This window comes from Leptodactylus fuscus, chromosome 3 (genome assembly GCF_031893055.1).
Source record: "Leptodactylus fuscus isolate aLepFus1 chromosome 3, aLepFus1.hap2, whole genome shotgun sequence".
In the NCBI taxonomy this organism is placed as follows: domain Eukaryota; kingdom Metazoa; phylum Chordata; class Amphibia; order Anura; family Leptodactylidae; genus Leptodactylus; species Leptodactylus fuscus.
The window spans coordinates 107839887-107852167 of record NC_134267.1 but is presented as its reverse complement, the minus strand read 5'-3'; the positions used below and the strand labels follow the sequence as shown (position 1 = coordinate 107852167).

The 12281-nt window shown below is 40.6% G+C and overlaps 1 protein-coding gene across 1 annotated transcript; it reads right to left on the bottom strand.

Annotated features, from left to right (window-relative positions):
• Positions 1 to 313: 313 nt before the first annotated feature.
• On the bottom strand, positions 314 to 11292 carry CD164 (CD164 molecule). The gene is made up of 7 exons (XM_075268114.1): positions 10930 to 11292; positions 7946 to 8017; positions 7499 to 7561; positions 6631 to 6672; positions 5834 to 5884; positions 5243 to 5302; positions 314 to 5036 (listed from the first exon to the last, which is right to left on the bottom strand). The coding sequence occupies exons 1-7, from the start codon at positions 11018 to 11020 to the stop codon at positions 4870 to 4872; spliced, it is 546 nt and encodes a 181-aa protein (XP_075124215.1). The 5' UTR covers positions 11021 to 11292; the 3' UTR covers positions 314 to 4869.
• Between the last annotated feature and the right edge of the window lie 989 nt (positions 11293 to 12281).

Sequence of the window (12281 nt, the reverse complement as noted above, 5' to 3'; positions counted from 1 at the left end):
GGGGGGGGGGCATCATTCACCGCCCAGCGTAATTGCTGGGCGGTAAGGAACACCCCCTCTCACAGTACAGCGCTATTGACGCTGCTGTGAGGAAGGGCATTCCGGTCAGAAACGCCCTTCTAACAGTGAAGAGCTACGGTACCGGCACCGATAACTCTTAACCGGGGGCACAGATTGGAAAAGCTGACAGTGCGCTGAATTCAGTGCACTGTCTGCTTTCTAGCAGTATATTACACCGGATGTGCCCCAGGTGGTGAAAGGTCCTCTTTAATATAACAAAATCAAAGAACACGTCCTAGAAGTCTTTAAAGTATTTATTTTTTGAACAAAATCAACTTTATTTGCAGTTAAACATCAGAGTATATTTTTACACTTCTTAGGCATCTTGATTTGTCATGAAGCTTAACAGAGTGTTACATGGACTCTGGGAGCTCAATCTAGTACTGTAAACTGCACTACAATTATTAAAAAAAACAACTGTAGGATGGCACAAGAAATTCAGTTATTGTGCTCAAAATTCATTTCACACCCTACTCACTTCAGATGGATTGGAAGAAGAATACTTATTTTTAGCATGGTTCCAAGTTATATGTTCTTTAGTGCAGAAATCTACGTGTAGGCGTCACCAACACCACTAGATTTATCAGGTTCCTTTACAGGGATTGCAATTTACAGTACTGAACTTTATTCCAGATCTAGCAGAACAGCATAATAATGCATCTCCACCAACATTCATATCCAGTGGCTCAGCAAATTCTATTCTTCACACACTATAAGCCTAGAACTGCAATTCCTTATTATAAAGTACCATTGAAATATAGAGTTTTGGAGACAAGGATCGATCAGGGGGACCTACTGGATAATTTACTGTAAACTTACAAGTGGGAACCCTGCTGCTCATTTCTACAGTGCAAATCTGATCAAACCTAAAGCGCAAATATTGTATTGTAACTCAAGTACCAGTGATGCTTTAATATTGCATATAAGTGACATATGCTGGCAGCAGCTGATCAGCCATGGTTTTGCATACATTACAAACATATTCCATACTCCTAAGGTACATTCACACAAGCGTGTCAGGCTCAGTATGATTTTCAGATTTTTCACTCATCCCATAGACTTGAGTCTAGGAGTAATCGGTGAAAAATGGGTCAGACCAGGACCTGCTTTAATTTTTCTCACATTGGACAAAATATCCCATATTAATAATAACACAGCTGTGTGAATAGGTCCATTAATGTAAGTGTGCTGTCTGTTAATATTAATAATGGAAAAAAAAAGACAACCTCTAGAAACCCTTATCGGTGGCTGCGTTCCATGATCAGTAAATGGCAATTATTTGGGAGATTTTGGAGAATACAGGCACTATTTGAAGGAGAGAAAACCAAACAAACAAACAAAAAACCTCTCTTGGTTCATGCACAAAATGTTTGTTAAACGGCATTTCATTGACACTGGTATATAGTATTTCTGATCAGTGGGTTCTTATAAGAGAAACCATCACATTGAGAAACCAGTGCAATCTATGAACAGCATGGCATGTATAGAGTAGAAGAGGCTGAACAGACTGATATATAGTTTTGTGGGAATAAAGTAATTAGAATAAATCCTTTATTAATTTAACCTTCTGCTTATTCGGGGTTTAGGAATCCAATGAGTGGTCTGGTCCCATCTAATGACTGATGGCTCCTACTGTGAGTGAGGTGACAGAACTAATAGTGACTGACAGCTATCTCTGTAGGTACAATTATACATGCAGGGCTAGAAATCATTGTTAGCGCCTCCCCTCTGACTCAATTACTGCTTCTACGCATAGGAGAAGCTGAACTATAAATGACAGGTTGTACCGAATCTTTTCCTACAAGACTATATATCAATCTGCTCATCTCCTCCTGTTCTAGAAATAAGATCCCTGCAGATCAGACTGAAGAAAGTCTGTCACCCTGGTAAATGCAAATCTAATGCCCAGTTATATTGAATAGTTTCCCAAAAAGTTAAATATGAATCTGCTCTGCGGCTTCCACACTATACCATGTCTGCAGACTGGACTGTATGTTCAATGTGAGGGGATCCCTATAAACTGCCAGCAGTCTCCAGTAAACCTCTTTTCCAAGATGTGAGTAATGGTTTTCTCTATTGTTCACACAATAACAATAATAATCTCCAGTTTAATAAGTCTTGGGTGCATACAAATGAGTATTTTTTTACATCAGTTTAGCAGATCCGATTAATGGATACAAAAAAATTATGCAAATGGGTTCCCATTCATTTACAGTAGAGATCAAAAAACATAAGTGGGTCAATTTTTTTTTCATTGAAGGAGATCAGAAATGTAGTGTCATGAGAGAACCCCAGTTTATGTATTTTATATTGATTTATGTAGTTTTATATATAAATGTACCTAATCCTGTTAGTCCTAGGTTGTGTACATTGCTGGGCAATTTGCTGTAGTGGTTTTATGTGCATACAAGGGGAGGTTGCCCTTTTTGCCTTCAATAGAAGTTTATTACCCCTGGACAAACAGATGTCGAAGGAAGGAGGGAGGGACCTGAGCTCAACACCAGACACAGCTTTCCCACAACAAAGAAAACATCCTTCTTTCCTGTATTGGGGAGCAAGAGGAGGGGGATAACCTGGCAGGGAGGTGTGGCTGGACACAGGCCTCAACTGAGATCTAAATTTTTTGTCACATCTGTGAAAGCAGCTAAGAGAGTTGGGTTTGTCTGAGCTTTACCCCATTTACTTTAAAAGCATTGTGTGCCCTTATTTTTTTGTATAATATATAGCACTCAACCCGATGGGTATTAAATTGTTAAACTTAAGGCTATTTTGTGCTGCTCTATGAACCCATTATCTTTTTGAGGTATGTTTGAGACACTTGCATATGTGGGTGAGGTTGCTGTTGGACCTAAATCAGCAGTGGTGGCAGCGTGTATTTGGGTGTGTGTGTAGTGTGTTGGGGTGTGACTTGCGCTCATTTTTCAGCCTGAGTGAAGGATAAGTGCAATATTGAGAGAGTGGAGTGAGTCGACCCCTGAATGCAGCACCCATGTCACGTGCTAGGACTCTTTATACGTTGTATGTAGTATAACATTTCTGATTCCATCCCCCCCCCCCCCAAAAAAAAAAAAAAAAAAAAAAAAAATATTTTTTTTTTATAGGCACACTGATCTTTTTAAACAGATGACCTAACATTTGCATCAGTTTTCAACATCATTTGAGCAGATTTGCTAAACAGAAGTCAATGTACCTTTCAATTGACTGGTTATAATGAATTGACAAACCATTATGCATGCCACTCCCGGCATACATGCATCTCATTCAATCTTAACACCTTCAGTATTTCAAAGAAAAAATTGGACTGAAGGCAAACCGCTTTAAGGCACTTAGAAGTCGCACTCATAAGTAAGAGTAGCAAATTCTAATTTTGTTTCTGAGTCCTTCCAGATCAAAACCAGACTGTTTATAGCCACAGGTAAAAAGCTGGCTGTTAACATAAAGTGCGCCAATCTTTCCTAGTGCTAGTCATTTGCTTCAGTGTACTTCAGCTGATTTGTACAGACATGAGCAAATGATCATCAGGAAGGCAAAGTCTACAAACTAGGACCATGTCAGGAGCTCACAAGGAATCATATGTCATTACAGAAGTTGCCCTGCAGTGACAGATCTTCCTAGACTTCACTTAAAGATGTCAGAAGTCATTACTCGTGTTCGGGTTATTCTGAAAAAAAGCGGTGACAGAATCAGTATGCCAACATGGCTCATGGTTTAAAGTCATGACAATTGTTTCCTAGTAAAACTACCAATTCAGAGAAAAAAGAGGACAGCCTTTGGCACATAACCTGCATGTTAAACTCCCTGGGACAAAGGAAAACATTTATTGCTGCAGTAACAAATTGCATTTACCTTACGTCTATCTAGATCATGCAATGGGCAATAGGAGTGAATGTTCTTTATATACTTATAGGCAAGCAGGAGCCAACTATGAAAACATGCTGTATAACAAGGCCATGAAGTTTAATTCTGGGAGGTACAATAACCAGCATCAAAAGCCACTAAGGCAGAGCAAAGTCATATAGTGTTCCTTCATTATTGGACTGATCCACAGAAAGGATCATTATAAATTAAAAAAAAAAAAAGCAGGACAAATCCAGGCACAAAGAGCAGATGAATTGAAAAAAAAAAAAAGACTAAGAACTAAACTTTGTTATGTTTCATAACTCCTGATAGGATCAATGAGAAATATGCATCCTGGAGGACAAAGATACAAAGCATGGATCAATATTGGTTAGTCACACAAGTAAATCAGCAAAGAGGTGAACAGAATACTAAATAACTGAAGTATGTGATACTTTCAATATGTCTTTTAAGGCACAATTCACAAAACATCACCTTCTTTTAGGAATAAGGTGCACTTAAGTAGATGACGAAGAATAATTTTCTCTCACAAAAGTGTAAATCAGCTTCAGTTAAAAGACTCACCAATAGAACTGAAAGGGATAAGATCATATAAAGGTAGTAACGCCAACAGACTGCACTGCTCCTAACATCACTCATATCACCTAACAACCTGATATGTTTTCCACAAATCATGTAAAACCAATATCTACAAAAGCAAGTTTACCCATGGAAAGAGTTCTTCCCCTTTACGGGCTCTGAATTCTAGGAGATAGCAGTTTCAAATACTTTAGGAAGCAGATGGGACACATGCAGTCCACAGCAATGTTAAACTGTACTTCCTTCCTTATAGCGATGGTACAAACAATTTGTAGAGGAAGAAAAGGCCTCATACTGCAACTTTCCAAGCAATAATCCCCAGGTTTACATTTGGTTAGAGCAATGTAGGTGAGCAGTCCAGAGCAGCTGGGTTTAAAGGGTATGGTAATTCCTGTCTTTGGCCTTGCAGAATTTGTACAAGAAGAATACCACAGCTTGAACACCCAGTACAAGGACAATTCCTCCAATAAAACTAGCGGCATCAAACGTGTTCTTCTTGCTAGGAGATGTTGTTGGCACAGGAGTTGTGTTTGAGGAGGCTGCAAACAAAAAACAGAGAAACATGACTTTGCTTCCATTTTTAGATACCTGCAAAACATTTATTGCCGCTTTTGTGAAAAGATGATCAAATCACTTTTACAGAAAACTGTAAACTGAAACTAATAGTTTAGTCACATAAGGCAAGCATCACATACAAGATGTGAAACGTGCAAGCTAAGCAGCAAGATTTTCCAAAAAAACTTACTGACTGCAGAGGTTTGGTTAGTGGATGAAGTAGTAACAACAGAACTGTTGGTTACTGCAGCTGGTAAGGAAAGAAAAAGTAAATCATTAAAAAAAAAAAAAAAAAATTGCAAGAAAAACATTTCTACACTACACAAACAAAATAGAAATCTCAAGGCTAGGGGCACAAAGGACAGGACTGCTGCAGGATGCTGATAGCAGACATCCCATAATGGACCCAACTTCAGGAAGGGCTTAAAAGCTTGGGACAGGCAATTTGAGAAATAACATTTTTGGACACTATTTATTGCCAATTATTTATTTGGATCTCTCTATATCTAGATGTAAGCACCATTTTACAGAGAAAAACGGTTTACAATGAAGTTTTTCATCCCTTTGCATTTATCATTAGTGCAGATGCCAGAGCTTGAACCTTCACAGGTCATAAGGCTATGTTGTATACAAGTGTGTCATGAAGTTAATATCGGTGGAAAAAATATAAAAATTCATAATTTAATAGCATATATACTAAAATAGACATAGCTGTTTATAAATTAATTAAAGACATAGTATAAAATATTGTCTCCTAATCTAAATTCATGACAGTCCTTACCTGTGGCTGAGGTAGATGCAGTAGAGGAAGTTACACTTGTAGTTGGTTTAGCTGTAAGGAGATCACAAAACAGCAGCTAGTAAATCAATTCATTTAAACAACCCTACAAAGCATCTACTACTACGATAGGCCTCGGGACGAATGGACTCCTGATTCCTTGTAACACTCATGTAATCAATTTAGGGTAAAAACGTATAAAATAAATAAATAAAAAAAATAGTACCAAACTACAGATTGGAACCTCTGCACTTTATATAACACTGATGAAATCTAGAAACTGAAGATAGACAAGAGATGCGTTATCTAAACATAAAAGGATTCTCTAGTTTTACCCACTGATAACTGCTAGAATATCTGTTCTGTGTATAACTAGTTTGGGTCCCACCTACCACTGATTAAGAGTACAAATGGGGTTGAGATCATGTACCAAAGACATTGCATATACATGGTCCAATTTGTTTTTGTGAACTGCGGGGAGTTCCAGGAATATCCTTATCCAGATTTCTGATGCTGTGACCTCCAGAAGTACTGAAGTATCCCACACTCACAATAGAATTAGCCTTGATAGTTCGGAAACTTGCAGTTTCAGAGCTTAGTATTAGTAAGTTCAGAGGAGAGTGGTCGGGGCCCAAGAACTACAGCCAACAGATGGACCATATTTTCAGCCCAAATGCAATCATGAAAGGGCCCTAACCCCCCCCCCTTCCCAAAAAAAAAAAAAATTCTTTATTTATATATATATATATATATATATATATATATATATATATATACACACACACATACACACACTTTACCTGTTGATTTAGCTGTGGTTGGTGCTGCTGAACTTGGTAGCACTATAGTGATAAAAAACGAAAGCTTACATTTATGTACTTTATTTTCATAACAACATAAAAAAAAGAGGTTAAACTGTCTGAATAAAAGAATATACTGGAGGGGCCACACGGTGGCTCATTGGTTAGCACTGCAGCCTTGCAGTGCTGGAGTCCTCAGTTCGAATCCTGTCAAGGGCAAAAAACCATCCTCCCCATGTTTGCATGGATTTCCATCCCATACTCCAAAAAGACATACTGATATGGAAAGGTGGGCTCACAATCTACATATTAAAAAAATATATATATAGTGGAATTTTTCTATGTCTATAACCATGGGGATATGCAGAGCTGTGCTCAGAGTTTTATTTCATACTTTCACACTCCATTCATTCAGGATTAGGGTTGAGCCGATCTTGAGATTTCAAGATCGATTTTAAAATCCGATTTCCAATCATTTTCCAGCCGATCTCGATCCTGATCGCGAAATTTGCTCGATCGCCGATCAGAATGCGATCCTTTCCGAACCCGATCTTCAACCCTAGTCAATGCTTCTCTATGGGAAAAGTCACTTTTAGGGTTGAGCCGATCTTGAGATAACCTCCGATCTCGATCCCGCTGGAAAAGATCGGGTCGGAATTCCGATTGCGATCGTGAAATTTACTCGATCGCCAATCGAAATCCGATCTTTTCCGATCCCTCAACCCTATTCAGGATTTTATAGCCTGCCATTCACAGCACAGAATTCAAAGTGTCACAGATTGGTATACAGTTACTGTCCTAGGTATATAAGCCATATATACATGAACATTTACATAATTATCTACCAAAATGAAAGAAGTGACGTTACCTTCACACGATTGGGTAGTACAGTTGCTGTCAGATGACTTATTTTGACATATTGGCTGTGAATCTAAGATGATAAATGAAGTCATTACGTTTTATTTGTAACTACAATATTATGAATCATTTACAGTATCAAATCAAAGAGTGCAAAACAAGTAGGAGAGAGGAGCCTGGGGTCAAGCTAGTGAAAACAAGAAAGAATACAGAAAGCAGAAGGCTCTCCAATAACAACCCACCAGTAATAGTCAAAGGGGCTGATTTTGCAATGGCTGGGTGTAGAATATATCCCTAATGTAGCTTACATTTATTAGCAAATCTTAAAAAAACATACTTCTGTTGAAAACATCATATCTAATATTTAGAATAACTGGAGAAAATGTAGATAAGTTCTAGCTATTGAAAAGCCAGGCTACAAAGCAAAATAACATTGCCAAAATATTTCATAACTTACTGTTACAGACAACCCAATGGCAGGCTGAGCTGTTAACACATGCACCGCAGGACGTTTCAGCTTCACAGGTATCTGCAAAATCAGAATCAATGTGAGAATGGAATACCATTTTTGTCAGCTCTGTTAATTGGTTATCTACCCTTAGGATAGGCCATGAATAGAAGATCAGCGGGTTTTCTGTGAATAAGTCACAGTGCTCACCCAAATAATGTGGTCTCTCAAACAGCTCATCGGCAGAGGTCCGGGTATCAGACCAACTTTGATCTTCAATTGATGACATAAACTAAGCAAATATGGTGCAAAGTAATACAAAACCGGCACAAATCTGCACCAATTACACCACAAGTCTGAAAGTGCCCTCAAGTTTTCATTAAAAAAAAACTGGCAACTAAGCTTTGCATAGTCAGAATCCAGCCATCATCATGTCTAAGGCCTCTATGCTGAGGCATCTCAGTCACATTAAACTTTTACTGACAGAAAAAACATATTAAGGCTGAGGCCCCACATTGCGGAAATGCAGCTTTTTTTGTTGCAGATTTTGATGCAGGCTTTGAGCTAAAGCCCGGAGTGGACTGAGCAGAAGATAGAAGTAGAAGAGCTTCCTATATATTGCCCATTCCATTTGTAGCCACTCTTGGCTTTGGCTCAAAAAACCACAACAAAAAAAGCTGCGTTTCCGCAATGTGGGTCCCTGGCCTAACAATCCATAAATCTGCCAGTTCAGCACAGCAGCGAGCCAACCACTCGCATTACAATACTCTATGACGCAGTGAACTCTATTCACACAGCCATGGCCAGTCAAGGAAATACAAGCAGCACAAGGACTGTGTTTCCCAAACAAAACACATCATCATACTCAGGGAAATAAGGGCTTGTCCATGGAGTTTATACCACTTACCTGATCGGGTGGATGGTTTGCTATAGTCAGACAGCCTTATAGCACAAGTAATTCATTAACTATAAGATTGGAGAAAGAAGAGGGGGTGGAATAACCTGGAGGTTGTGACCAGGTAGGAACCCCGGGTCCAACAAAATGGGATAGGTGATAAGTACAGTGAAGAGAGTAAAATAGTTCTTCTAACAAAAAACAAAGAAAAACTTCTGCCCTGATTTTCATAAATGACAGATTTATTTATTTTTACTACTCTGGTATTCTTATGTCTTATATACTTATACAGTGATCTGCAGTGAAACAAAAAAAACAAAAAACCAAATACCCCCCCTGGTAAATTTTCAACCGATTCTACATTCTAATCATTGTGTATCTGCTCACATGACTGCTGCGGCCATTTATTGTATAGTACAAGACTATTGAGGCCAGTGAATGGCTGCAGTAGGCACATCATTGCTACAGCTAAGCTAAGACACTAGTGATTTATTCATTAACTAAATTTTGCCCTAAGAAAATCCCCTTAGGCTGGCAACATTTTTATTTTTTGGCTACAGACAGTCCGATGAAAGATGTCGACGGCAAACATCACACAGTGAACCCTACATGTGTGGCCTAGGCCTAAAGCTGGTTTCACACAACTATGTGCTAACTGGCTGCCGTTCATGAACAACACAGGCAGTGTGTAGGCAACACATAGATGTCACCCATGTGCTGCCCGTGCTTCCGTGGCCCCTTCAATTTAATAAATAAGAGCAATGGAAGCAGGGCCGCAAAATCAGACAGGAATAGGACACGTTCCATAATTTATAACCCAGACTGTTAGCCCAGACACATGACCATGTAATTCACAGTCATGTGCACGGGCCCATAGAAATGAATGGGTCAGTGTACTATTCAGGAAAAACCTAGATAACACACTGACCCCACATAGCGTAAATCGTGGTGTTTTACAGAACTTGCAAAGTGGATGGGATTCTAATTAATTCACACGTTGCAGAAGAATATCTGCAGTGGACATGCTGTGATTTCAAGAACCGTTACAATTTGGTAAATCGCAGCATGTCTATTATACCAGCGATTCTGTACAAGTATAACTGAAGCAGAAAGTCCATAGAGGAAAACTCTACAAGCCTTACGTGAAAAGCGCTCTGGGAAAAAATGTGATGAGTTTCTGCAGTGTTTCGGTTTTTTGATCCCGTGCTTATAGAAACTAGATGATTATCTGTCTCTAGTGCCGATACATTTCTAGCGCGTGAACAATTGGATTAACTGTTTGTGCCTCAGTCACAGAGACATTTTGTTGTGTCACGGTTTAATATTTACTCAATAAAGTTTTGAGTTTTATAGTTTATATTTTTCACAACATAGCCATTCAAGTGATTTTTCCTGCAGTCCTTTTTAGCTGTGGCTACATGCGGCCTTACCCTTAAAGGGATTCTATCATCCAAATCCCATTTTTAGCTAAGCCCACATCGGAATAGCCTTAAGAAAGGCGGCACTGGAGAGTTTTCTCGCAGCACAGGGGACGTCCACAGTGCTGCGAGGAAACGAATTACCATAATGAAGAAACTAAGAATATATACCAAAAGGTGGGACGGAGAAGACATCTAAAGGTAGGGGAAGAATATCCTTTCATAAGGCTGCCAAACAGTAATCCTGTGGTCAGATTTTTGACAACTTTTCAGAGGTGGCACGTGTTCTAGGTGTATATAGCTATGGCGGAGCATTGGGGTGACTACACCCTGCAGCAGTCTCATGGGCCTCTGGCAGGTGTGGCTGCCCTAGCACCTGAGTGATACTCTGCATTGTAACAAGTGAAGTAGACATTTAGCTGCCTGCCATGAAGAGCTACCCTGGAATTCCAAGCATGTCCTCCACTCCAGCCACTCATACAGCTGTATACCCCACACAGCTTAGTACTCTGCTCCGCCCTGTGTGACCTGCCCGTGCTAACCACCATGACTACTGTGACGTCGGCGCCATGACGTCTTACAGAGTGACTGTGCACTTCAGAGAGTGGTACACGCTGCGTGTTATTCCTTACCGCAGTACGCCGAGGAGGCTGCTGATCAGCCAGAGAGAAGCTTCTTACCTGCAGCGCCGGTCGCTCCCCACAGCAGCCCGAGCAGTCCGGGTAGGAGCAGCAGCAGCAGGTGTGGCGGGGCGCCCCGCACAGTCATCATCCTAGCTTTGTGTCGTGCAGTCACACAGCTGTCAGCCGCCCGTCCACTCTCACTCACTCGGCGGCTCGCACTGTTTACGTGCCAGGTGGGGCTTTCCAGGCAGCGGTCACGTCACAGAGCGGCAACGACTCCGGTGCTCTAGTGACAGACGTGTCCTGCGCTCTATTGTGCTCGGGGAATTGAGAACCGGTCGGGGAAGACTTTCGCACCTCCTGCTGTGACGTCACTACGAACGTGGCAGTAGAAAGCGCTCACCTCGTCACCGTTCGTCACCTTCTATCGTGTGGGCTTTGGCGCCATCTGGAGCGCGGTGTGTGGAATTGCAGGCTGGCTGTTAGGGAATGTGGAAGAGTGAGCTGAGGGGGATTATAGGGGTTATCATTGATATTACATAAACAGAATATCTTGCTGTCAGTTTGCAAATCAACTCACAAATCTACAAAAAATAATGTTTTAATCACAGAAAATTCAACTTGGAGAGTTCTCCACAGCAGGCCAGTGTTAATGCATTGGTGGAAGGGACATAACAAGTAGCCATTGGTCCCCACTATACTGTGATAACCTTAACCCCTTAATGACGTAGGGTAGTTTGTACGTTAATGTGCATATTTTCCCTTCCCCGTCTTCCAAAATTCATAACTTTTTTTTATTTTTCTGGCCACATAGCTATGTGAGGAGTTATTCTTTGCATTATGAGTTGTACTTTCATATGCCACCATTTTGGGATACATATAATGTTTTCATTAACTTTTATTTATGGTTTTTGGGGGGTCCATGTGAAATAACACAAAATTCTATCATCATTTTTTGCATTTTGTTTTTACAGTGTTCACTCTGCATTAAAAATGACATGGCAGCTTTGTCCGGCTGGTCATTACGATTATGGTGATAATATAACATTTACGGCGCCGCGGCAAATTTAGCCCCGCCCACTTTTGTGTTGACTCCACCCACTCGTTAATTTTTCATGTGCCCGCACACAGTATAATCCTCTGACAGTCACCCGTAAATTATATGTCCCCCCTCTATCTCTCCCCCAGTTTCATATACACCTTTCATCTGACCCCAGTTTCATGTCCCCCTTCCATCTCTGCCCCCAGATTCATGTCCCCACATCTCTGCCCCCACATCTCTGCCCCCAGTTTCATGTCCCCTCCATCTCTGCCCCCAGATTCATGTCCCTCCATCTCTGCCCCCAGATTCATGTCCCCCTCCATCTCTGCCCCCAGATTCATGTCCCCCCTCCATCTCTGCCCCCAGA